We start from the raw sequence: 26,624 nt of genomic DNA, 5'->3' as shown, positions 1-26,624 counted from the left end.
ACAGCCATATATTAAAATTTTTTAATATTAAAAAGACTTATCTTTCTTGGACTCATTGGACAAACAATGAAAAAAGAAAAACACAATTTCGTCTTTAGATAAATGAAATCATCTTCTAATGATTCTATTTTGAATTTTATAGTCACTCTTTTTTTGTGTCTTGGATAAAGTGTGTGATTTCATAAGCTAAAATTTTTTTTCTCAACTTATCATAGGTTATTTTGTCAAGGTTGTTACTCTCGGTTATGACAGTACTTTTCGTTTTCCACTCTTTTGTAAGGTTTTTAAGAATTTTTTTTTTCTAACACTAGTTTAAAATGTGTCATTTTCATAGCATCTAAGTTGTTGAAGATGATTAAAAATCTCTCAAACATTTCATTAATGCTTCCTTCATAGATAACATTTTATACTCTTTTCTTAGCATATTAATCCTTGTTTTTTTCACTTGTTTTGTGCCTTATATGTGATTTAGAATTTATCCCAAATCTCTTTTATTGTTTTACATTTTGAGATCTTTTGAAAATTTTCAAAACTAATAGCACAGTGCATCATGTTGATTGTTTTTGCATTGAGCTCCACTTTCTTCTTGTTTTCATTAGCCCACTTATTCTCTTCTTTTGGAACCACATCTCCTTCATTGTTTGTCTTCTTTGGAATGTCTGGAACATTTAGGGGTGTCCGCGGATCGGATCGGATCGGATATGGCCGAAAATTCGATCCGATCCGCACAATTTTCATCGGATCGGATCTGATATGATATCCGCACTTTTTAGTGCCGGAGCCGATCCGATCCGATCCGCACATTTGCGGATCGGATCGGATCGGATATCGGATATATCCGCATAATTAAACCTTCTCTTTTTAATCATATTTCTATGTAAAAAATTCGATAAAAATATTTCTTTCATACTTTTAAACTTATTTATTCCTAAAATATTTTTAATCAAACTCTCTCTAAATAACAAAAATAAAATAATACAATATATAAATAATAATTACAAATTAAAACATACAACAAGTAAATATAATACCAAATATATATATATTTATTTATTTATTAATTATTATAGTGCGGATCCGCGGATCGAATACGCGGATGTAGAGCAGATATCCGCGATCCGATCCGCAAAGGGTGCGGATCAGATCCGATCCGATCCGATCAATTTGCGGATCGGATCGTATCCGCAATTTTCGGATCGGATGTGGATATTTACCGCGGATCTGCGGATACGATCCGATCCATGGACACCCCTAGGAACATTCATGATTATCTTTTAAATGTTGTAATTCATGAATTACACAAATATTTTTATTCTTTTCTTTCAATAGGTGTAGCTTTTATTATTAAAGAATGGAGGTCTTTTCTTGGATTACCCTTCGATGAGTGTGTAAGTCACCATATTTGATTTCACATTGGTCATTTGAATCTTTTATCCAAGTTGTTAGACTCGATGTTTGAGACCTTGTCTCTTGATACTAATTGAAGATTTTTAATGATTTATAGAAGGGGTTGAATTTAGGACCTCTTTTAAAAGGAATACCAAAACACATTTGAAAATTTGTTACTGTAGTGTCTATTAAAATGATTTAGCATAAGACAATTATTTTTGTCTCATAATGACAATATAAAAGATAGAGCAGAGAAGAAGAGCTTGCATCACTGTATATCCTAGTTCAACCACTTAGTAATGTGATCTATATCCATTCTCCACCATAATAATGATAGAATTTTCATTATAATTTCAGAAAAATTATAATTACCAACTCCCTAAGATTCTTGTAATCCTACTAATGAAAGACACAAGCTTTTAACCAAGCTTGTCACTACTAAGTTAGCCTAACTTAAATTTCTCTATTAAGTACTCTCTCAACTTATCAAGGAGAACCTGTCAAACTCATGACACAAAATAGAAATTATATTAAAAGGATTTGACATAATCAATGACTTCTTCTCCAAGTATATCTTTTTTGCCTATTCTCTCATTGACTTTTATAAATTTCTCACTTATGGTAATCGGTGGCTAAGAGAAGGGGATTGAATTTTAGCCCCTTTTTGCTGTGTATAACTTTCTGCCTTTTAAGATAGTTTCAGAAGATATTTTTACTTTTTGTTTCATAACAAGTCAAGAGACTTTTTCTTTTTGTCTCGTAACCGATTAGGAGATATTTTTCAATTTTGTCTCCTACGCAACAGAATCAGAAATGGAGTAGAAGAGAAAGAGAGAATCACACCCAGAAGTATCATGGTTCAACTGCTAAGTGCAATACCGCCTATATCTAGTCTCCATCACAACAGTGACGAAATTTCACTATAATCAACTGATTACATACACCAATTCTTCTCTAGGAACTACCCATTCCTATCCAGGACAAGTTTAGAATCTATCTCCAAAACTAAACTTGACTTGGACAACTCCCAAGCTTTCAACCGCAAAGTGCTAACCCAACTTGTAAGGGAATTCCCACAGGATCATGAAACACAACACAGATGTACAAAGGAACTCTTAGACATCTATGGTTTTTTCTTTAATTTTGCACTTTCAGCCTTTTTTCTCTCACTGACTTTTTCTTACAAACCTCACTCTGTTTGCCTTTTTCAACATGAGACTCAAACAGACAAAACTAAAGAAAAGAAAACAAAAACTTTGTGCTTTCTCTCCTTACTTCAACCCTTGGTCGTTCACCCTTATTATAGAAGGGGAAGCTTCCAAGGTTGAAACCAGTTCAACCAAGCTACCAATATCTTCTCCATCACATACAACCGGTTTGGACAGAGAGAAGAGAGAGGGAAACCGCAAGCAAATCAACATGCATGTACCTCTCTCTCATCCCTTCTCATCAAACTTCATCAATCTGAGCCTTCCATCTTGACTTTGTCCCCAAGAAAGAATTCTGACCCTTAATGAACTCTTGATCCTTGACAGCTCCATCTGTTCTATTTTTGCTTCTTCCTCCATGTAATTACAGTAGCTACCTTCTGTCTTGGATGAACAAAAGTGGAAACGAACTTCACCACAGAGATATTCTTCTCTGACCAAGGCCGATTGCTTCTATTTTTGGCGTGGAGATCTTGAGGCTTCTTCTTCACATCTTGCCTTTTGTGGCAAAAATCTCAGCCACGCCATGCTTTAGATCTTCTTTTCGCTAAAGCCATTACCCTAGCCTTTTTTCTTTCTTCATAGCTTCACTGCTTTTCTGATAACTTCTTCTTTCTTCCTTCCTGTTGACATGACCGAAGAAGAGAGAGAGGAGAGAGAAGAAAGAAGAAACTTTGGAAGCAATGAATGAAATTAAACTAAATTAAATCCCACTTCCATTCCCCTATGTATAATAACGTGTGGAACATTTAATGCAATTAAATCAATTTGAATTTTCTCTTTCTTGTTACCAATGCATGCATTTAATTTAATTAAACTTTGAATTCCATAACCCATGGAAAAAGGTAACCGTGGAAAGCATGTTTCACTACTTTCTTTCTTCTTTCAATTTCGGAACAAGGCTTGTTAGTCTCACAACAAAAATTAATTTAGACTATTCACATGATATTTGGTCCAAATAATATTTGCAAAATAATTCAGCCACAATGCTTAAAATTCTTTTTGTACAAAGGCTGAATATTTCCTCAACATATTGGGCTTATGTTACTTTTAGCCCAATAATCAAAATCTGTACACTAAACAAAATCATTAAACAAATAATTGGAAGCAAAAATCAAATAAACAATTTTTCTAATTAATATTTTTAACAATGTTTGATCATCACAATAATTTCAAATTTTCTAAACTCATCATTCACATATTAGCCTTTTTCTTGAAACAAAGAAAAATAAACTAGCAAAGTATAACATTCAAGTAAATAATGAAGAAGAAGATCTAAAGCAAGAATGCTCTAAAAAGAACTAAATTTGTGCTCTTTTCTTAACCTCAAAGTTTGGCATAATATATACTCTTGGAAATATTTCATGTGCACCGGGAGTATCGGTGTACCAGTTATTTTAACCGTTGATCTGAATTATAAAAAATATATATAATATATATTAATTGAAATCAACGGTTAAAATAATTGGTGCACCGATACTCCTCGATGCACTTGAAATGTTTCCTATACTCTTTTTGTATAGGTATATTGTTTCCAAAAATTAATGCTTTTCTTGCAAATAAAATCTGAGCACAAAATACAGGAACGTAGTTGTATTCTTCTCCTAAAAGTAGAGTGTTAGGGATAGCAGAAGTGCAAAAACGCAAAGGAATAAAGTTGCAGTAGCAAAGGAATATGAGTGTTAGGAGTGGTAATGAGTATGATATGGTAGCATTTGGATCAAGCCCTAACCCTATTTATCTGCGAGCTGAGAATATTCTGACCCTAACCTATCCATTCTTAATCCGTGAGTACCCGACTTTACCCGCAAGGCGCAAGTTACTAAAAAGGTGCAATATTATTATATAATTTGATGATAATTTAAAATAGAACTGACTTTTATGTAAAAAAAAAAACATATTAAATTATTAATTATTGATCTTCTCTTAATGACTAAGTATCTTTTGCATTTAGTGAGAAGTTTTTGGTTCAACATCCACTTAAAATATATTTTTATATAAATATATAATATATACATATACATGGTTCAAGTTGGTTGGATAGAATTAAGGTTCAACCCGCACTTTACCCGATCTGCACCCTATTTTACTCTTTATAGATCTAGATTGACAATTTTGTCTTACCAAATTGAATCGGATTGAATACCTATAAATAAAGTGTGTGTTGTCCTTACTCTCCTTGTTGTTTGCTTTTTTTTTTTTTTGGTAGCACTTTATCCTTATTTGTAACAACCACATCAGTACTATTGATTATTGATTTTTTTTTTTTTTTACTCCAAAGTGTTGATCTTTTCTCACCATCACAATTTAATGAAAAAATTTTAGTGCCAAAGATAAAAAAAAAAATCACTTTTCCTTCTTACTTTTGTGCTACATCCGAATTAAGTGCATATGTAGATTTTAGCATCTATGGTCCACATTGTAGGTTAATTTTGGTTCATGTACTTGGAGTACCTTACTTCATTGTTTGCCCAATATGAGTTGATGAAAGGCTAGGTCTTTTCTATATCAAAAATTTTATATGGTCAGCACAAATAAAATACCTTTTTTTTTTTAACCAAAGATATGAGACTCGAACCTGTAACCTCTTAATTGAGTATGAGGAGATTATGTCATTTGAGCTATTATTCATTGGCAGCACAAATAAAATACTTATTAAATAGTATTTGAGCTTTTAAATTCAATTAAATATATATTTATTATTGTAAAAAATAAAGTTATTATTTTTTAAATTCAACAAAGATATTTTAATTTTTTTTATAATAATAAGTTAACTTTTAAGAGCATTACACTCTTTATTTATTTATTTATTTATTTATTTATTTTGGAGAGGGCATTAGAATTTGTCGGGGGGAAAAAAGTCAAAAAACAATGTTTCCTGTTAGAAATGAGAAAATATAATTAACCAATTACGAATGTGATTTATTGAAAAATGAATGTTGTTTGGATGAGAATTTTAAAATTACTCTTAGCATAAAATTACTATATAAAGGACATAATTTTATATATTTTTTATTTGATTTATATAGAAAAATATTATTCATATATCAAACATTTTAAATATTCTATAAAAATACGATTATTATTAATTAATTGTGTATTAAATAATTTTTTAATTAACAAAATAAAAAGTCAGTATTTAATCGTTGTTAAAAAAATATTATTGTCAAAATGGTACTTACTATAAAAAATATACATCTAACGGGATTAATTTATGTATTTTAATTTAAATCTAATATTTCAAGGCATGTAAATAATTATATGAATATTAGTATTTCACAAAATTATATAAATTTAACTTTTATAATACTTGTATAATTTTTATTTTCACTATTAAATTTTAAATACTAGAACAAAACTTCGATGTATTTTCTTACCTTTGCTTTTCTTTAAAAAAAAAAAATGGATTTGGCTCCTCTAACGTTTGAAATTCACTTTAGAGAGTAAAGTGTGATCTTTTACCATTAATTTTATAGATGGGACCAAGAATAAATATAAAAAAAAATTATTAGAGATCACACTTTACTCTTTAAAGTGAAATTCAAATTTTAGAAGATCCAAATAAAAAAAAAATCTTCACTTTGCGTGTATATATTGAAAACTAAAAGAAGTTCTTCCTGATTTCTACCTGTTACAAGTTGAGTAAGTTGCGATAGATGAAGGTCAAATTTGGAAAGTTAAGACACTAATTCTTACACTTACCAAAAAAGACACTAATTCTTACTTTATAGTAAGCAACGAAAAAAATCTGTGTCAAAACAAGTTTTTTAAAGCTTTACATTGAGAAAACGATTGTTTAAAACCCAAATTCACATTGATCGATGTTGATAAAAAATGTTCAAACACAAAGACGCATCATTCTAAGCCAATAAACGTTTATTTAAATGATGCAAATAATAAATCAAACACAGGTTTGGTTCACTAAAACTTTTCGAAGATAAAATTGTGCACAAGTATTTCATTTTAGGTTTGGTAAATCAAAAAGTTTATGTGCTTGTTGTCATGGTTTTGGACACACTCAAATGCTACCGTATTGGCACTCGGATTTACTCAACCTCTTTAATTAAGACCAAGTCAGCCTAACCCTCAATACTTAGTAAGAAAGCTAAGAATATAAGAGAACACAAGAGAAAGGAAACTTTGGTGGAAGAACACTTTATTGCTCAAATGTTTGTTACAAATGATTCACACATACACAAATTCTAACTCTCACTCCTATTTATAGCCATTCACCTCCTCAATGGATGGTTAGGATTAAATCTAATCAACGGTCCAAATTAATCATCCAGAACCTTCTTTACAAATATCTATCCTACCACAACTTTCTAAATGTTTCTAGATTATTTCATACTACTCTTTATACTTCTATATACATCTACACTCTTCTAGAATACTCTATGACCTTCCAGAGTCTTCTAGAACCATCTAGGGTATTTCGGGACCTTCTAGGACATTCTAGAACATTCCGGAACCATCTAAAGCGTTCTCAAACACTCCAGAAAACTATACAAACACCGTTAAATTTAACCTTCTAAAAATTACCGTGACATTCTCCCCCACCTAATGCGCAGACATCCTCGTCGCATTCTGTTCATGATAGCGCCCTAGGTGTTCTTGGAATTGCCACAGATCTTCACGAGTTTCCCAACTAGTTTCGGTTATCGGAGCCCTTTCCACTTGATCAAGTATTGGATACTTGGTGGTACCCCTCTTCGTCGCACGATGCGATTAGCTAAGATCTCTTCGATTTCTTTATCAAAGGATCTAATCACCACAGGCGGAGCACGACTCGAGTCACCTCTACTCGGTTCGTCTTCGTCTCCATGATATGGTTTAAGCATACTCACATGGAAGATCGGGTGGATCTTCATAGAGGGAGGGAGTTGTACTTTGTAAGCAACCTCCCCAACACGTCCAATGATCTCAAATGGTCTTTCGTATTTGCGGATTAAACCCTTATGAACTTTGCAAAAGGCTTTGAATTGTTGTGGAAGAAGTTTGATCATTACCTTGTCTCCCACTTGATAGCTTGCAAGCCTCCTCTTCTTATTTGCTCATTTCTTCATTCTCTTGGTAGTTTTGTCGAGGTAAGAACGAGTGACATCTGCTTGTTCTTCCCATGACTTAATCATATGATAAGTTCCAGGGCTCTTCCCTGGGTAAGAGGAAGAAAGAGAGTGAGGTGTAAGTGGCTGTTGTCCAGTCACAATCTCGAATGGGCTCTTCCCTGTAGACTCACTCATTTGCAGATTGTATGAGAACTGAGCAATGTCTAGAAATTTTGTCCAATTCTTCTGATTAGCGCTTACAAAATGGCTCAAGTAACACTCAAGTAAAGCGTTCACTCTCTCAATCTACCCATCGGTTTGAGGATGGAAGCTTGTTGAGAAATGAAGCTCCGACCCAAGGAGTTTGAACAGCTCTGTCCATAGTTGTCCTATGAAGTGTGGATCTCGATCACTAATGATGCTCTTAGGCAATCCACAGTACTTCACCACATTCTTGAAGAATAGTCGTGCTGCTTCCTCTGCAGTGCAGTCAGTAGGGGCAGGTATAAAGGTAGCACTTCGAAAATCGATCACTACCACGAGAATAGATCCAAACCCCTCGGATTTCGGTAAGGCAGAGATGAAATCTAGAGAGATACTTTCCCACGGTTGCTCTGATGGAGGCAGAGGTTCTAACAACCCGCTTGGTGTCTTGTTTTCAATCTTATCTTGTTAGCACACAAGACAAGTCTTCACATAGCTCTCCACTTTATCTCTCATTTGAGGCCAATAATAAGAAGATTCAATGAGTACCAAGGTCCTTCGCTAACTTTGGTAACCAGCCCACTTGGTGTCGTGGCATTCCCTCACTAATTTTCTTAGATTTTTCCATTTACGGACGTATAGTCTTCTCCCTTTAGTGTAGAGAAGGTCGTTTTCTAACCAAAATCTTTTGGTCTTACCTTCTCTAGCCAACTCAACCAACTTCTTGGCTAATGGATCGTGATGCAACCTTTCCTTGATGGTATGCATAATATCTCCTTCAACCATAGAAATGACCACTAACTCAGCCTTGCGACTCAGCACATCTGCTACGACATTAGTCTTGCCTGACTTGTATTCAAATTCGAAATCAAACTCAGCCAAGAAATCTTGCCACCTAGCTTGTTTAGGGCTTAACTTCTTCTGAGTTTGGAAGTAGCTTATAGTTATATTGTCTGTCTTGACGATGAAGTGTGAACCAAGCAAGTAGTGACGCCAAGTTCTCAGACAATGCACTACCGCGTTCATCTCCTTCTCTTGGACAGTGTATCGCCTCTCTGTATCATTCAACTTGCGACTCTCAAAGACAATCGGATGTCCTTTTTGCATCAGAACCCCTCCAATAGCATAGTTAGAAGTATCAGTGTGGACTTCAAATACCTTTGAGTAGTCGGGTAGTGCTAGTACTGGTCCTTCTGTAATAGCAGCTTTCAACTCATCAAAAGCCTTTTGACACTCCTTTGACCATTTCCAAGAGTGACTCTTCTTGAGAATATCAGTTAATGGTGCAGCCTTGGCGGAGTATCCCTTGATAAACCTCCGATAGTAATTAGCCAACCCAATGAATGACCGCAATTCAGATACCTTATTTGGCGACTCCCACTCTTTGATAGCCTTCACCTTTCCTTGATCCATACAGAGAGTTCCATCTTTAATGATGGGTCCCAAGAAGTGGACTTCATCCCTTGCAAAGGAACACTTTTCCTTGTTCACATATAGGTTATTCTCTCGCAAGATCTTGAACACGGTTCGTAAGTGTTCTACATGTTCCTCCAAGGTATTACTATAGACAACAATATCATCCAAGTAGACCACTACAAACTGATCAAGGTAAGGTCGAAAGATCTCGTTCATCAAGGTACAGAAGGTCGCAGGAGCATTGGTCAAGCCAAAAGGCATCACCAACCACTCATACGATCCATACCTCGTGACACACGTGGTCTTAGGCTCATCACCATCGGCAATTCTTACTTAGTGATATCTTGACCTCAAATCTAGCTTTGAGAACCACTTGGCTCTACCAAGTTGATCAAACAAATCGGCTATCAAAGGAATGGAATATTCGTTCTTGATGGTTACCTTGTTAAGTGCTCGATAGTCGATGCATAGTCTCAATGAACCATCATCCTTCTTTTGGAACAAGACTGGTGCGCCATAAGATGCCTTCGATGGACGGATGAACCCAGCATCTAACAAATCCTTGAGTTACTTCTTCAACTCCTCGAGTTCTGGCAGTGCCATCCTATACGATGTTGAGGCGGGCGGCTTTGCTCCTGACTCCGATTCAATCTTGTGGTCCACCTTCCTCCTAGGTGGTAGTTGTTTTGGCAATTCGGGAGGCATTATATCCTTATTTTCTTCAAAGACTTCCTTGATTTTGGGAGGGACATCTTCTCTTTCGGATGTTGACTCCTCTTGTAATAGAGCTAAATATGTAATCTCTCCCTTCTTGAACCCTTTCTTGAGTTGCATAGCAGAAAGTATCGATGGTCCGCCAACTTTAGAGACTGTAGGGACCATGCATGGAGACCCTTTCTCCATGACGCATACTACGTCGTAGTATGGCATAGGTATTATATTTGCCTTCCTTTGCAAATCGAGCCCGATGACTATTTTAAAATCGTCCATGGGTGCTACTGAGAAATTCACAAGGCCCTTCCAAGAACTAAGAGTCGTCTCAACCCCTTTTGCTACTCCCTTAAGGGGTTCACCCTTGGTATTCACGGGTTTGAACTAGCCATTCTTTTCGGTGATATTCAACCCAAGCCTCTTTGCTTCATCAGGCGTGATGAAGTTGTGTGTAGCACCAGTGTCGATCATAGCCATGACAGGTTTTTCATTGATAAAGGCTTTGACATACATCAAGCCTTTCTTTTCTGCAGTGCTTGCCTCTTTGCCCTTCACAGCATTTATGTGTTGGATAGATCCAACACACTCAGTTACTTGAGTTTGAGCTTCTCGTTCCTCGGCGATAGATGCCAAAGTCCCTAGCTTGGGACAATCCTTCATTTGGTGTGGTCCCTTACACACGAAACATCCTCCTTTGGGCACGAAAGCCTTCTTCTTTTCTTCGTACTCTTTCTTTGAAGAGTATTTTCCTTTCTTCTTGGTTGAGAAACTCTTCCCCTTGTCTCCCCTACCTTTAGCAGAACTAGGCTTGGAGGAAGACTTGGGTTTAAAGTCTCCCCTATGATACTCAATGAGTGATTCGGCCACCACGATGGCCTCATCGACATCCTTAACATTCCTTCTTTGTAGTTCTTGCTTTGCCCAAGATTGGAGTCCATCAATTAAGAAGAAATGCATCCTCTGATGCTAAGTTGGGGATTTGAAGCGTGAGAGTAGTGAACTCCTTTACGTAGTCGCTAATCATACTCTTGTGCTTCAACTCCCTCAACTTCTTCCTTGCTTCATAAACCACATTCTCAGGGAAGAATTATCTTTTCAACTCCCTTTTGAAATCTTTCCATGTGTCTATGTTGCAAGTACCCTTTTTCATATCTACGCACTTTCTCCTCCACCACAAAGTAGCATTATCAGAAAGGTAGAGAGCTGCAGTGCGTACCTTTATTGCTTCTTCGACCACCCCTTGGCCTTCGAAGTACATCTCCATTTGCCATGGGAAGTTCTCCACCTTGTGAGCGTCCCTTACGCCCTTGAACTCCTTTGGCTTGGGGAGATCAATCTTTGTCGTCTCCCTCATAATGGTTGGTCGAGATTTTGCCTCCTCAAACCAAACTCGAACTTCCTCAAATAGCTTTAAGGAATTCTCAAATTTCTCTTCAATTTGGAGCATGCTTTCTTTGAAAGCATCTAGTTTTCCTAACACGTGAGCCTCGAGGGTCTCCTTATCATGTTCTATCCTTTGGAAACGCTCATCCACAGAGGATAGAACATTCTCCAACATAGAAACTCTCTCTTCTAAGAAGTTAGAGTCCTTACCTCTAGACTCACTTGAAGAACGGACCTTCTTGCCTCCCTATTGAGAAGGAATAGCATTCCTTCCCCTTTGAGATTCAACATGCTCCATGGTGATACTAGAAGCCATACCCACAAGCGACTTGTGCTCCCTCTCGAACCAGGCTCTGATACCAAATTGTCACGTACGGCCTTGGACACACTCCAACGCTACTGTACCGGCACTCGAACTTACTCAACCTCTTGAGCTAAGATCAAGTCAGCCTAACCCTCAATACTTAGCAAGAAAGCTAAGAATACAAGAGAACACAAGAGAAATGAAGCTTTGGTGGAAGAACACTTTATTGCTCAAGTGTTTCTTACAAATGATTCACACATACACAAACTCTAACTCTCACCCCTATTTATAGCCATCCACCTCCTCAATGGATGGTTAGGATTAAATATAATCAACGGTCCAGATTAATCATCCAGAACCTTCTTTACAAATATCTATCCTATCACAACTTTCTAAATATTTCTAGATTATTCCATACCACTCTTTATACTTCTATATACATCTACACTCTTCTAGAATACTCTATGACCTTCCAGAGTCTTCTAGAACCTTTTAGGGTATTCCGGGACCTTCTAGGAAATATTCTAGAACGTTTCGGAACCATCTAGAGCATTCTCAAACACTCCAGAAAACTATATAAATACTGTTAAATTTATCCTTCTAAAATTTACCGTAACATTATGCTTACAATTTTTAAAATTTATGAGTGTTTTTAAAAGTACTTAAGAGACAGCTTTTAAAATTAGTTTGTATTTATCCAAATTAAAAAGTCTAATATAATTTTATATCTTAATTAATATTTAAATTTAATTCTTAAATTAATGTCTATTATAGGATTTATTTGGGTAAACTTTTAAGAAAATATCTTTTTTCAAGTTATCTTTTTTTAAACGATCTTATAGAAAAATAAAAATAATTTTATATTTAGATATCTCATGCAAAAAGATCTTTTTATATATCAATTATGTTTGGGTATAACCATATAAAAGTAAAAATATTTTTTTATTTATTACGTAAAAAATATCTTTTTTTTAAGAAGAAAGATCTTTTAAAAAAAGATGTAAATTATAGCTTCTCAAAAAGATGTTTTTTTTTTCTAATACTTTTATTTTTACTACTAAAAATTTACCAAATATGCTAAAAAAAAAATCTTTTTTCATTAAAAATTTTTTATCAACTTAATAGCATCTAAACAAGTATATAATATTTTTTATTATAAAAAATATTTTACCAAATATATTTATAATTACTTGTATTTATTAAAAGGTATTTTTAATTTAATTTATTAAATACAGATGTTACCATTCTTAAAAAATTAATTTTTAAAATTAGTTTTTATAAATTACTCTTAAAAATAAAAGTTTAACTAAATTAAACCTAAGTCTGTCTACAGGAGGATGAAGATATAGTAAAGAATTATAAGAACTTGCTTGATTGCTTTTAGGTAATATCAGGTCTAATAATTAATTATGATAACTCTATTTTTATTCACCAATTAATTGTAATGATGCATGGGCGAAGAAGATGTGTGACTCTTAACTCGGATACAAAATTGGTAAACTATACCATCAATAATTATTTTAATTTGTTTTTTTTTATCAAAAGTTTATTATCCTCCTATTACTGCTTATAATAAAAACTAGTACTTTATATTTAGATTTAATTATTCTGTTGGTCTCTATAGTTTTGTGAAATTTTTAATTAGGTTTTTATACTTTTTTTTTTAATTGGTCTTTTCACTAAATTTTTTTTTCAATTAGGTCCCTCTTGGTAATAATTGGCTTAATTATATAGAGACCCAATTAAAAAAAAATTAGTGCAGAAATTCAAATAAAAATAAAAAAAAGTATAAAAACTTAATTAAAAAAAAATTAGTACAAGAATTCAACTAAAAGAAAAAAAAATAAAAATCTAAATAAAAATTTCACAAAATTATAAAGACCAACAGAATAATTAAACCTTATATTTATTATGGTTTTATGAAGCTTTGATATCTTTTGTTTTATTAGTACGTGTTTGGCGTGTGGATAACGTTCTGAGTTTTGAGCCTTATTATATAACCCAAAATTAAACCATTATTAAAAGAAGGAAGAAGAAAAAACGCGTTGCTTGTGAGAAGAAGAGAAAGTTATGTATATTTAATTTTTTTGAGTTATTATAGCATCAGTGCTTTTAATTTCAAAACAGCCCCTACTGCTACTGTGAATTCAATTCAAGCCAATAAATGAAGCAATAAATTTCATCTAAGCTAGGAGACAACTTTGAACCAATATTTTTACCAACTTAACTGGCTTCATGATAAATTTCTCAACAAATTATTACTGTGAAGGTAGTTGAATGGAAATAGTAATGAAGCCATCAAGAAATTAAAGTACATACACTGTCATGCCTTTTGCAAGTTGCAACGCCTTCTTTACATCATATGGTAGCCAAAAAATTGTTGTTATTAGGTTTAATTATTCAGTTGATTTCTATAGTCATTAAATTTTAATTAGGTTTTTATACTTTTTTTTCTTTTTAATTGAGTTCCTATACCATATCAGATTTTGTAATTAAGTCTTTATCGTGACAAAAACGATAAAATTAATAGAATATTCCGTTAAACAAACTAAATATGCCTAATATTTTACTGAATATTCTATATAGTTTAACAGAATATTCCGTTAATTTTAACGTTTTTGTCACTGTGAGAACTTACTTACAAAATCTGATATAGTTTAGGGACCTAATTGAAAAGAAAAAAAAATATAAAGATCTAATTGAAAATTTGATAAAATTATAGAAACTAACAGAATAATTAAACTTTGTTATTATTATTAAGAAAAGTCATCAAACCATTCATCCAAAAAATTTAAAATCTTAAATTAAAGAAAAATATAACATAAATAGTTATATTTCTAAGACTCTCTTTTGAACAAAATTTTTTATTGAGTTTGCTTGATTTTTAAATAAGTCTTTTTTTATTTAATTTGTCTTATATTTTTTTTTTTTAGATTCATTAAGGATCAAATTCTAAATATTTTGGACATAAAATTCTGCTATTATATTATGAAATCACTCATTTCAAAAACTTAAGTCGATGAAAAGAGACAATATAAATAATTATATCTCTAACAATTATTATTATTATTATGTCTTCTATGAAAATAATGTATGCGTACCTTTTTCTCACATATGTATAATCTTAATGAAAGGTTATTACATGTACAAGAAATATTTTTATTTTTTAGTTATTAATTTTACAATGTATTTGAAAATTGGAATGTGAAAGTTTTCCATTCTCAATATATGTAATTTATCCTCCACACTCAGTGATGTCACTACAATGATGTCACCAGAATTATGTCACTTTTTGCACACATAAATTGTTACTAACTTATTATTGAGAGTTAGATTTATGCCGCATATATACGAAAATGTATAAAATGTTTAGTCTTTTAACAATTTACTTGTCAATGAGGTTATCACAATATTTGGGCTGAAAATTTGCTCATAAATTACTATAAATGTGTGGGGTTTTCTGAAAAATGCAAATTAGGATTTTCTATGATATAAATCGTATTAAGTAGGATTAGAAGTTAAATTTTATTAAGATCCATTAATACTCGCTTCAATTTTAGTAGTTTTTTTTTAGTATTAAATATTTAAATCGCTATAGGTAATAGGATATTATTAGGTATAAGGAAAAATATTGAGAATTAAGTTTTTCAAGAAACGTTTCTTTTAAATTTTGTCTTTCTCTATCCCTTAATATTTGTTTTATTAACTATTTTTTTGGCTAATTATTAGTTTAAAAAAAGTTAGCTCTCTAGCAAAATCATACATACGAATTGTCATTATTGTAATATTACACTGCATGTATATATCTATTTATATAAACGAAATTTAACAGTGGGACTAAAACTTAAATATTTATTGGAATTAAACTAAAAGAAAAATATTTATAAGGAATGAAACCAAATATTTTATAAGAACAAAAAAATTATTTAAGTATGAAAAACTGAGATATTTCATTCAAAAAGCAAAAAAAAAAAAAAAATCCAAAAGATTGGTAGGAAGTAATAGAATGATGCTTCTCTAGTTCTCTTCCATATGAGGACAAAAGAAAAATAGTTAAACAAGAAATGGTCATGGTTGTTAGAAGAAGGATCTAAGTCAGGAACCAGATGAATACGCGTAAAAGAAGAATAGGAAAAACATTACTATAATTAATAGGGTTATGTTACGTGTATACTAAAATCAGCTACCAAAGTTAGCTATTAGTATAAAATATATACTAGAGTATAAATACACATTAAAAATAAATAAAACTACACATATATTTATACATAAATATATTAGTGGCTGATTTTAGTGTACAAATAATATTTTTCTAATTAATAATGGGTCACGGATTTTACATTCACATATGATTGTTTATATAGTGACAAATTAATATATATATAATTCTGATTTTATTATGTTTATGCTAATTGCTATGGTAGTTATAAAGTGTTATTAAAATTAAAATTATATTTTTTATATTTTAGTAATATTTTTTAAAATATTATATAATTACCGTAACTATCATAATATAGTGATATTAAAATGACTATATATATATATATACACATGAGTAAAATAAAAATAATGTCATATGATCAAGTCATTTTAATAATTAAGTTTATTCAAGTTAGTATAATAATTTAGAGATTAATAACTAAAATTTTTAGTTGAACAAACAAAACTAAGATAAATTTAGTTTAAAAAATAATTTATTTACCTAATATTTCTCAAGTAAAAAATAAAAATATGAATGTATAAGACAATACGTGATCTATAGATCAGATTATCTTATCTGCATATTAATATTTATCTTTTAACTTCTTATTTAAAAAATATATCATGTAATTCTTATGCTACAGATTTTATTTTATTTTGTAAGTTTGTATTTGGTTATGTCTATGCATGTACAAACGATTTAGGGTTTAGGATTATGTTTGCACAAAACATTTATATTTTTTTTACAAACTCAGACGATGGTTTGAAAGATAAATTAAATTTTTATAATTTAAAGGACCAATAGTGATTTACAATAATTAGTTGATTAATATAGACATAATATTGAATTATTTTTACTAGCGCTTAATAACTGCAATTTTTGTTTAGATTATTAAAAATTTCAACCGGAACCAATTTTAGTCACTAATTTTTTTAAAATTATTTTTTATTTTAAATTTTAAATTCTAAAATTTAAACTTTAAATTATAAATTATAAATTTTAAACTCTAAATTTTAATCTTAAATTCTAAAGTCTCAAAAAGATAAAGATTAAAAAAAAAATAATTTTACAATAAAAAATTTAATTAATATTAACTAACTAAAAATTAATTTTTTATTTTATATTTATTTTTACCAAAGATAGGAAGACTCAAACTCGTGACTTCTTAGATAAATATGGGAAGACTATGTCATTTGAATTATAACTCATTAGCTAATTTGAGTTATCAAAATGCAGATTTTCATTTTTATATATTATTTCTTTTATTTTACAATAATTAAACAAGGATTAAAAAAATTAGCATATTATTGTCTAATTCTCAATAAGATACTGATGAATATTAACGATCAACGTGCAATCCACGGTGCATACAATAATTGAATGAAAATCTAATAAACAATTTGATTTTGTTGATTTTGTTAATAATTGATCGAACAAGGTAAGGTATAACTACCTATAAAAATTTTCTAAGTAATTAATAATAAAGTGTAATAAGCTAAAATATATGTAATCGAAGATCATGCAATATTCGAAAGTAATAAAATTAAGATAATGTAAACGTTAGCTAGCTGTAATTATTATTAATTTAGTAGCCTTCAACCTTGCAGACGTAAACAAAACATGTGGCATATTTATTTCTTTTATCTTAACGTCAACCTTTCACAATATATATATTTAAGATATATTATTTAATTTTAACTAAGTTGCATCCACATACACCTAGAAAATTAAATGCACAGAAAACACCAAGTCTCTTCACACACACAATATGTGCCAATATATATAAATTGGCATTAGGCTGTGTTTGGAGACACACACACTTGAGTCCAAAAGAAAAAGAAAATTAGTGTGTTTTTTTTTTTTATCCAAGTAATAAGAATGGAAGCTGTGGCACAGAAACTGGAGCAGCCTTTAATGGTGAATGATTATCATCGAAAGGAAGTGGTGTTTGGAGATGCGAAGGCTATATCTCAGTTTACTATTAACACTAATCTTATTACTACTGCTGTTGATGAAGTTGATGCCGGTAATAAAGCTTCTTCTATCTTCATCTGCTTCTTATTATATTATGTATGCAGAGGCTAAAAAGTTAAGTATAATTATTTTTATATGAAATTATTAGTTAAGAACTAGTATTTTTATCCGTAATATAATATAAATTTTTTAAAAGTATGGTTCACTTATATATAGTATAAAAGATTTATAAAATTAAATTATTTTTTTTTGTAAGTCGATAAAAGTTTTTGACTAAAAAGATCAAGGTATTTGTAGATAAAAAATCAAATAATAAGATTTTTAGTTATTATTTTTATACGAAAAAGTCTAATTTTTATTAATAATTAATTTTAACATTCGTTATCTAAAATTTAAAACAATTTAACGTGTATACTTTTATATTTAATTAGATATTAACTGTTAAGTCTGTTGCATAAATAAAAATAATTAATTTTTATATTTACTATTTAAAAATATTATTTTTTTATTTCTATGTATATAAAAATTTCAAATTATATGTAATAAATATTTAAAAAAAAATAAAAATATAAATTAAAAAAAATAAACAGTAAAAATTTAAAATTAAATAAAAAACTAAAAAATTATGGATATGTATAATATATGTTACAGCAAATTATGTACAATATATATAGTTTGCATGCTTATGTATAATATATGTTACAGCATAATAATAATAATAATAATAATAATAATAATAATAATAATAATAATAATAATAATAATAATAATAATTTTAGATTGATAATATCATTTTTTTTAATTATATTTTTTATTTTTTCAAAAACTACTCGTAATTCTTATTTTTGTATTTAAATATATGCAAATAATAAATAGTAATTCAAAAATTTGAGAATTAACTAAATCAAAGCTATATATTTTCTTTTTTCACAATAATGTCACCTGCATATATAATATATAAAAAATGAAAAAGAACATATACATGAAGGATTTTTATTGTTGGCAATTATTTATATACACAAACATATATATTATATATATTTTATTGTTCCTGAGTTGATGAATTTTTTACTAATTTAACTTGTTCATGTAATTAATGAACAGCTTCTGCGACTAATTACAACACAAACGAGTTTGGTCCAATATTAATACATCAGAAAGGAACATACCACCATCAGCAACATGAGGAAAAAAATTGGTTACCCATTTCTGATTCTTCTTCTTCTTCTCATGAAGTGAATCCCCAGAAAGTATTGGAAGAAGAAGAACCAATAGGGGTAGTAGTTTCAACGACGGAGAAAATAAGAGAAATATATCTGAAGAAGATATATATTATGCCACCAAACCATGAATTCTATTGCCCTAAATGTAACGTTTGCATAGAAAAAGTGGTTTTATGCAAAACTGGAAAAGAAACCGATTCTCCACAATTTACTCAACAACAAGAACCTCCAGTCATATGCTCTGCATGCTTCGGTTTCCTCATTCAAAAGGGTACTTAATTATTTTTACTTCTAATTTTCGCATATAAATATAATAAGATGAAAATTTAGGTGAAGTTGATTTCATGTGAATTTGATATTTGAGAGCTGTTAAATGAAAATTTAGTCAAATCAGTCAAATTATCTAACGGCTCTCAGGTATCAACTTCACGTGAAATCGACTGCACCTAAATTTCTACCGTATAATAATTTAATTTTAATATATTGTTAATATAAAAATTTGGATACGTGCATCTAATTAGATAATACCATCTCAAAAAAAAATAATTACATTTTATATTATCTAATTAGATAATGTCATCTCAAAAAAAAAAAAAAAATAATTACATTTTATATTGACTGCGTATATAATCATCCAAAATTAAACGATAGATATATATAATTATACGACTCATCAATATATTTAAATTACACTCTAAACATAATACATATTATTGCACTCTCAAGCACTCACATCACTCAGATGTGCAAATAAATGTTTATGTTTATATATATTTATCAAATTAGTCATGTGTTACATTACACATTTTTAATATGTATTTTATGTAAATAATAATTTAGTAATTAATTTTTAGTGAAATATATAATATTAATCATATTAAGTGTATAAATTATATAACACCTTTTATTTGAGAAAAATAGAATGAACTCGTAAATTAGATTTTAGTGATTTTTGTGTCAAACAAATTCTTTGTTATTTACGGAGTAGTAACCATGTAAATTACTATAAAATAATTTCTCAATATTTGAATATGACATTTATTTTTAAATTTTTAAAAATTAGCTAATTTAAAAAATAGTTTTCTTTTGTACGTGAGAGGATTAATATGTCCCTTACTAATGAATTTTGAGAAACTGTTTTTCCGATTCCTAATTTATGGATAAGTTAATAAAAAATGATAAAATATGATAATATTTTTATATTAATAATTTAATTAATATGTGATTTAAGAATATATAATAAAATTATTAATTCAATTTTTAATGAAAATATAAAATTTAAATTTATTAAATAAAAAATTAAAAACTTTTTGCTAATAATAATTTTAATATGTATTTTAAAAATACATATCACCTAAATCATTATATTAATATGAAATAACATATCACACAAGGAAGGTAGGCATCAGACTTGGACATAATAAATAAACTAATAACTAATAAGTATCGTAATCTTAGAAAAAAATTATATAATTTTACCCTTTGACTTAATTTATTTCTATATGCATGGTCAATTAACCTAAAAAGTCATATTCACATACATAATATCTTCGTGATGGTGGCATTAATTTCTTTTCATTTTATATTTTATGTGGGCGCTTATGATTGTTAATTTGTCGCTTAGTGTGTTATTTTCTTCTTCTTATCTTTTGACTATCTTATTTGTATTCGAAAGTATGTTGAATTCAACTTACAAATTTAAAAATTTAAAATATATATTAAAATTATATAAAAATAACATATACATAATATTTAATTTTTTATATTTCTTTCATCGTCATCAATAGCCTTTATTAATGGCTCAATCCTATTAACTTGCACTCTTGTTAGTTTGTTATATATTTATGTATGTGTGAGATATTTTTCAATTTATGAGCTAGCATGCATTTTAGATCCAGACTTTAATTAAGTTCTTAATTTCTTTAATTTTGAACAGGTAGAGAGTGGTTTTCTGGGTTCCTACCAATTAGTGCTCCAGCCCCAGGTAACTTATTTCTTTCATCCAACCAGTTTAATTATTATTTAATTGATCAATTAAATAAACGACGTAAATAAAATCATTATCATTGTTAGAATATTAGTTGTTTGTGGAGTAGTAGCAAGTGGTAAACAGCTGGACTTTTGGTTATAATAAAGACATAATAAGTTTGAATATTAAGAAGCATACTTATTAATTTAAGGGATAATAACAACTTTGAAAATTTCTTCCCCTAGCTAATAAGACTGCAAGAATAGTGAATAGGTCTGATAATTTTATTATTTTTCGTCCAAATTATTATTGTCCATTTTACAAAGCTACTCTTATATTATTTGACAATGGCGTCTTATATATGATAAACAAAAACCTATTTAATTTCATTAACATGATAATTAATTTAAGGGTATAATTGACTACTTAATAATAAATTCTGCATCAGAGATAATTTAAAACAAAATAAATACAAAATGATAAGATCGTATTATTTCTTTATTTAATATATATATATACCCTTGTATCTTATAATTATTAACTATATTCTTCATATAAAATTGATAGTTAAAAGCTTAAAATTATTAAATAATTTAATATATTTAATTAAATTATTATTTAATAATTTTTAAATATTAATTTTATATACTAAAATAACTACATTCGAATTTTCACTTTATATTTAATTAGCTTGCATATAATATTCTCTCTAAAAATGTTTATGAAACGTCTTCTAAAGAATATTTTTGTCATTTTATAGTTAAGGAGCAGTTTATATTAAAAATGATAAAAATATTAAAAATGACAAAAATATCCTTTTGAACACTAATAAGTTTATATTGAAATTATGAATGAGGAATTATGTTTTGATTGATCAGGGCCAACTCCAACTCCAACTCCAAAGCCAAACCCAGAAGAAGTTATAACTATTGTTCCAAATGTACCAAGAGAAACAGAGGAGGGTGAGATTATAGCAACTAAAAGCAGCAATAAAGGGTGGGAAGTTCTTAAGAGCTTTGTATATGGTGGTTTGGCTGAATTATTAGCAAGTCTTAGTCTTGTCACTTCTTCAGCCAGTGCTGATGCTAACACATGTATGTACTCATCATCTTCATCAATTTTTTTTCTCTCTAATTTAATATCTTGCTTTAATTTTAGTTTCTTGTTGGTAATAATTATATATTATTGCTTTCAAATAATCATCTCATATTTAACTATTTATTGAAGAATAACCTCTTATATACTTTTATTTTTTTTAAATGAATATAATTCTATTATAGACTTGTATATTATAAAAAAAAATATTTAGTATAGAATAATTCAGTTACAGACTTATATACTATTAAAACATAATTAAAAATTAGATAAAATTACAAAAATTAACAAATTAATTAATCAATCATATTAGATATAAACTAAAATTAATCATCAAAATCAGTCATTAGTATAGTATAGAATATATATTAAAATATAAAATACATATTAAAATTAAATTAAATTAAATTATATATATTTGTATAAAAATATTAAATATATAATGACTAATTTTGTTGACTTATTATTGTGTACAAATAATATTTTTATTAATTAATTAATTACTAATAATGTAACTTTTCATTAATTGCACTAATTAAAACATACAATATATGTATGTTGGAAATTGAATTGTTTATTCGTTAGTCATTGATCTTAATTGTACCTATTCATCCATTTTTGTTTGCAGTGAACATTGTTGCTCTGGCTATTGCAAACCTCATTGGTGGCCTCGTTCTCCTCATCCATAATGTGAGTTCTGTTTAAAACATTGTTCTTTTTATTTATTACTAATAAAAAAGATAAATAGATCGTTATTGATTAACTAATTAAAAATATAAATATATTTCTTACTTTTCAAAATGCAAAACATTTAAATTCCTTTATTTAAAATATATAAAAATAAATAAATTATCCCAAAAAATTTAGATATCTTACGTTTTAAAAAATGGGAGACATTTTTGTATTTTTAATTAGATAGCTCAAGATTTATTTATCATTTTCTCTTATTACTATTATCATCACATAAAATGCATTTTATATTCATTATTATTAGAACACCCTTTAATTGTGGTGTAATTTAAGTGAATTTGGATATATATGCTAATCTAATATGTATGCATGCATTCACAGCTTAGAGACCTAAAAAACACAAAAGCAAGAGAAGAGGAAACAGAAAATGAAGCAGGGGTTGATAAATACTACGAGTTACTTGGAAGAAGAGATAATTTCTATCTTCACACATTTGTTGCTGTTCTATCATTCCTAATATTCGGACTATTGCCGCCGGTTGTGTACGGATTTTCGTTCCGGGAGAGCGACGACAAGGAGCTGAAGCTGGCGGCGGTTGCGGTGGCTTCTTTAATTGGCCTGACATTGCTTGCATTGGGCAAAGCACATACTCAGAGGAGACCAAATAGTAACAGCTATGTTATATACTTCACCACAGTGTTGTATTATGTTACCTCTGGAGTGTTGGCATCTTTGCTTACTTATGTTGCTGGTGCACTTGTCAAGAGGCTTGTGGAACAACTTGGCTGGTTTGACACTCACCCTACTCTAAATGATGGATTTGCCAATGCCATGTCCTTTCCTATAGGCAAGAATCAAGGAATGAGTTACTACTAGTTTGTTTTTCTTTTGTTGGATGTGTTTGGATTATATCTTTGAGGGATGAAGATCAGAGGTTGGTAAAGTAGTAAAATGAGGAGTTAATCACTCTTAAATTAAGATAATGGAATATATATTTCATAAAAGTTACAAAATTAATAGTGATTAACTTTTTATTTTACTATTTTACCAATTTTGTCGCTTTAGAGTATCTAAATTTATCTTTGAGATAGAAATAATGATAAAAGATTGTTTGGTTATAAGATGGAAATTTCTGTTTTAAAATGGTCTTTTATATTGATCGTATGTAGTAAAATAGTTTTTGAAATTTTAATTATATTAATTAAGTTTTAGAGATTGATAAAATGTACTATGTTAGTCTCTTAATTCTTTTTTATCAAGTGATTCATTACGCCATTTAAAAATTACTGTGGTATATTTTTTTCAATATCAAAAAAATAATTGATATAATTAGAATCTTAAAAAATATTTTAATATATGTGATTAATCTCAAAAATTATTTTGGAACATAACTCTATGATGGGATATATAAAAAATTTTTCTTCTATACTTGCTAAAAAGTGGGGAAAAAAATTATATTTATCTTTTTTGTCTTTGTATTAGGAAAAGAATCCAAACATAGCTTAGGAGTTGTTTTTATTGGACAATTTGTTCTCTTGTCCTAGCTTGCTTCATTTGTTGAATTGGAGCATTCATGGTTAATTTTGAATTTTCCTCCCCTCCTAAAAGTTTTTGAAGTATGGTGTATGTCTAATGTAATAATGTTGTTGAGTATTGTATCTGTTGGCATATAATAATGGTGGTTTTCTACCTTAGTACATGATTTGAAACTTGAGTTATCAACAATAATGTTATTTGAATGCATGCACTCTTTTTATTTAAATATAAAACATCTCACTCATGAAAGAAAAAAAAATTTAGTTAAACGGTTGGTCCTATACCTTCGTTAAATTTATAATTAGATCTTTATATTTTATTTTTTTAATTAAATTTTTATTTTAATTTTGTAATTAAGTCCTTGTCAGTATAAAAAATATTAAAATTAATAGAATAATTTTTTGTAAATTAAAAATATCTATAATTAAAAATTTAATTAAATTTTTTATCACACATTTTTTGAGAAGAATATTCTATTAGTTTTAACGTTATTAACTCAAAAAGTACTTGATTACAAAATTAAAAGTAGTGTAGAAATCTAATTAAAAAAAATATAAAAACTTAATTATAAATTTGTTAAAATTATAGAGACTAATAAAATAATTAAATAAAAGAAAACACGTTTTGTTTTTCCATCGTTTAGAAGGGAAGAAAAAAGTTTATGATGAAATCCACAAATGCCCGAAGGTTCATGAATTTGCTATATATAACAGGCAAGCTATGTATGTTTGTTTGTGTGTGTGGCGTGAATAAAATTTGCCTTCAGTACTAGAAATAGAAATGGAGTGAGTTGATAATTTCTTTTTCTCAGTTTCGAGACAGAGTTAGATAAAATATTAAAAAGGGTAAAAAATATTTATACAATAAAATAATATTATATTAAAATTTATATATAAATTACATGTAAAAAATCAAAATTAGGGGAGTCATTGCTTTCCTTTTTTACAATGTAGTTTTGCTCCTGTTCAATTTTTGGTAAAAGTAGTAACACTAATGTAACAAAAGGAGTTTAAATTGGTTATGTTAGTTATGTTATAGGATGGTTAGTTTTTTTTTTTTGGTCATTGTCTGGTGCCCAAAAAGGTCCAGACCAAACACCTCCATAACCCAACCCGACCCGGAATTGGAGATCCTTCTACCCAAAATTGCATACTGCAACTGCGTTCTATTTTCATGGCTAAAACACCCAAAGATCGACACTACAATGTTGCCTCCCCATGCAAAGAAGATGCTGCTCCCACACCTCATCGTTACCGTGTTGATTTGCTCTCTGTGTTGCCGCATGGCTATCCGCCGTCGTCGTTGGGATTCCTCACCGTGTTTCCTTCATCCCCTCTAGCAACACCTCCATCTTGGCCATGGCTTGAAATTCGTAACTTCTCTCTAATCAGGTCTGCTGGGATGACTTCACTCTCTGCTTCACTTCTTGGAAAGCACTCTTGATCGCCGTCTACCTGATGCTGCCGATGGGTACTCCCGTTGACCGTGCCATAGTTCCTCAACCCCAATCGCCTTCCCTCGTCGCCGCTTCTCATGGCCTTCAAAATTATTCCACCTTGCAAACTCCTCTCTCTTCCATTTTCGTTAAGCTTGCCCACTATTGACGGTTCTTAAGGTTGATATTGCTGCTTGCTATTTTGAGATTCATCATCAGCTCTGACTTGGCACCGCTGTAAATTTTGGTTGTTGTTTCTTCCTCTCCCAACTGGGCCTTGGCTTCCACCTTCGCTATCACCTCTTCTGTCAACTTCATTTTCCAAATTGCTTGCATATACGCGTGTGATCTGCTCTTTAAGCATTGGACTTGCTCTTATTGCCTCTCTGTTCATAATCATCCTGACTGTCTCTGGCGGTTCCAAGCACCATCAAGATCCTAGATTATTCATTGCAGCCAATTTATTTATGGAGTGGGCTAAAGCATTACCTTCTCTGGGTACCCACGTCATACCACATTTGTCGAAATTCTCCATCAGCAAATTTATGTCTTGAAGTATAGGTTGTATTTCACCTATATTACCTTTGGACTTGACGGCTTGTGTTAAGGTAAGTGAATCAGTCTCAATGATTACTTTTTCCATTTGCATGTTTTTTGATATTATCAGAGCATTCCTAACTGCCATTGCCTCTGCTGCCAGTGCTGAACTAGCCTTGATCCTTATTACAGAACCTGTAATCATTTTTTTCCTGTGATCTCTAACTGCTGCTGATATTGCTCCACTTTCAGAACTCTTGTTATATGCTGCATCAACATTAATTTTGACCCAATTCAATGG

General features: G+C 29.9%; 1 protein-coding gene across 1 annotated transcript; it reads left to right on the top strand.

The window, feature by feature from the left end:
* The first annotated feature begins 17,657 nt into the window (after positions 1 to 17,657).
* On the top strand, positions 17,658 to 23,958 carry LOC107619581 (membrane protein of ER body 2). Its single transcript, XM_016321872.3, has 6 exons — positions 17,658 to 17,890; positions 18,943 to 19,332; positions 20,998 to 21,045; positions 21,909 to 22,124; positions 22,754 to 22,815; positions 23,197 to 23,958. The coding sequence occupies exons 1-6, from the start codon at positions 17,743 to 17,745 to the stop codon at positions 23,689 to 23,691; spliced, it is 1,359 nt and encodes a 452-aa protein (XP_016177358.1). The 5' UTR covers positions 17,658 to 17,742; the 3' UTR covers positions 23,692 to 23,958.
* The last annotated feature ends 2,666 nt before the right edge of the window (positions 23,959 to 26,624 follow it).

The sequence above is a fragment of the Arachis ipaensis genome, chromosome B9 (assembly GCF_059453495.1).
Source record: "Arachis ipaensis isolate K30076 ecotype BB chromosome B9, ASM5945349v1, whole genome shotgun sequence".
Classification (NCBI taxonomy): Eukaryota; Viridiplantae; Streptophyta; class Magnoliopsida; order Fabales; family Fabaceae; genus Arachis; species Arachis ipaensis.
This window is presented reverse-complemented; position numbering and strand designations above follow the sequence as displayed.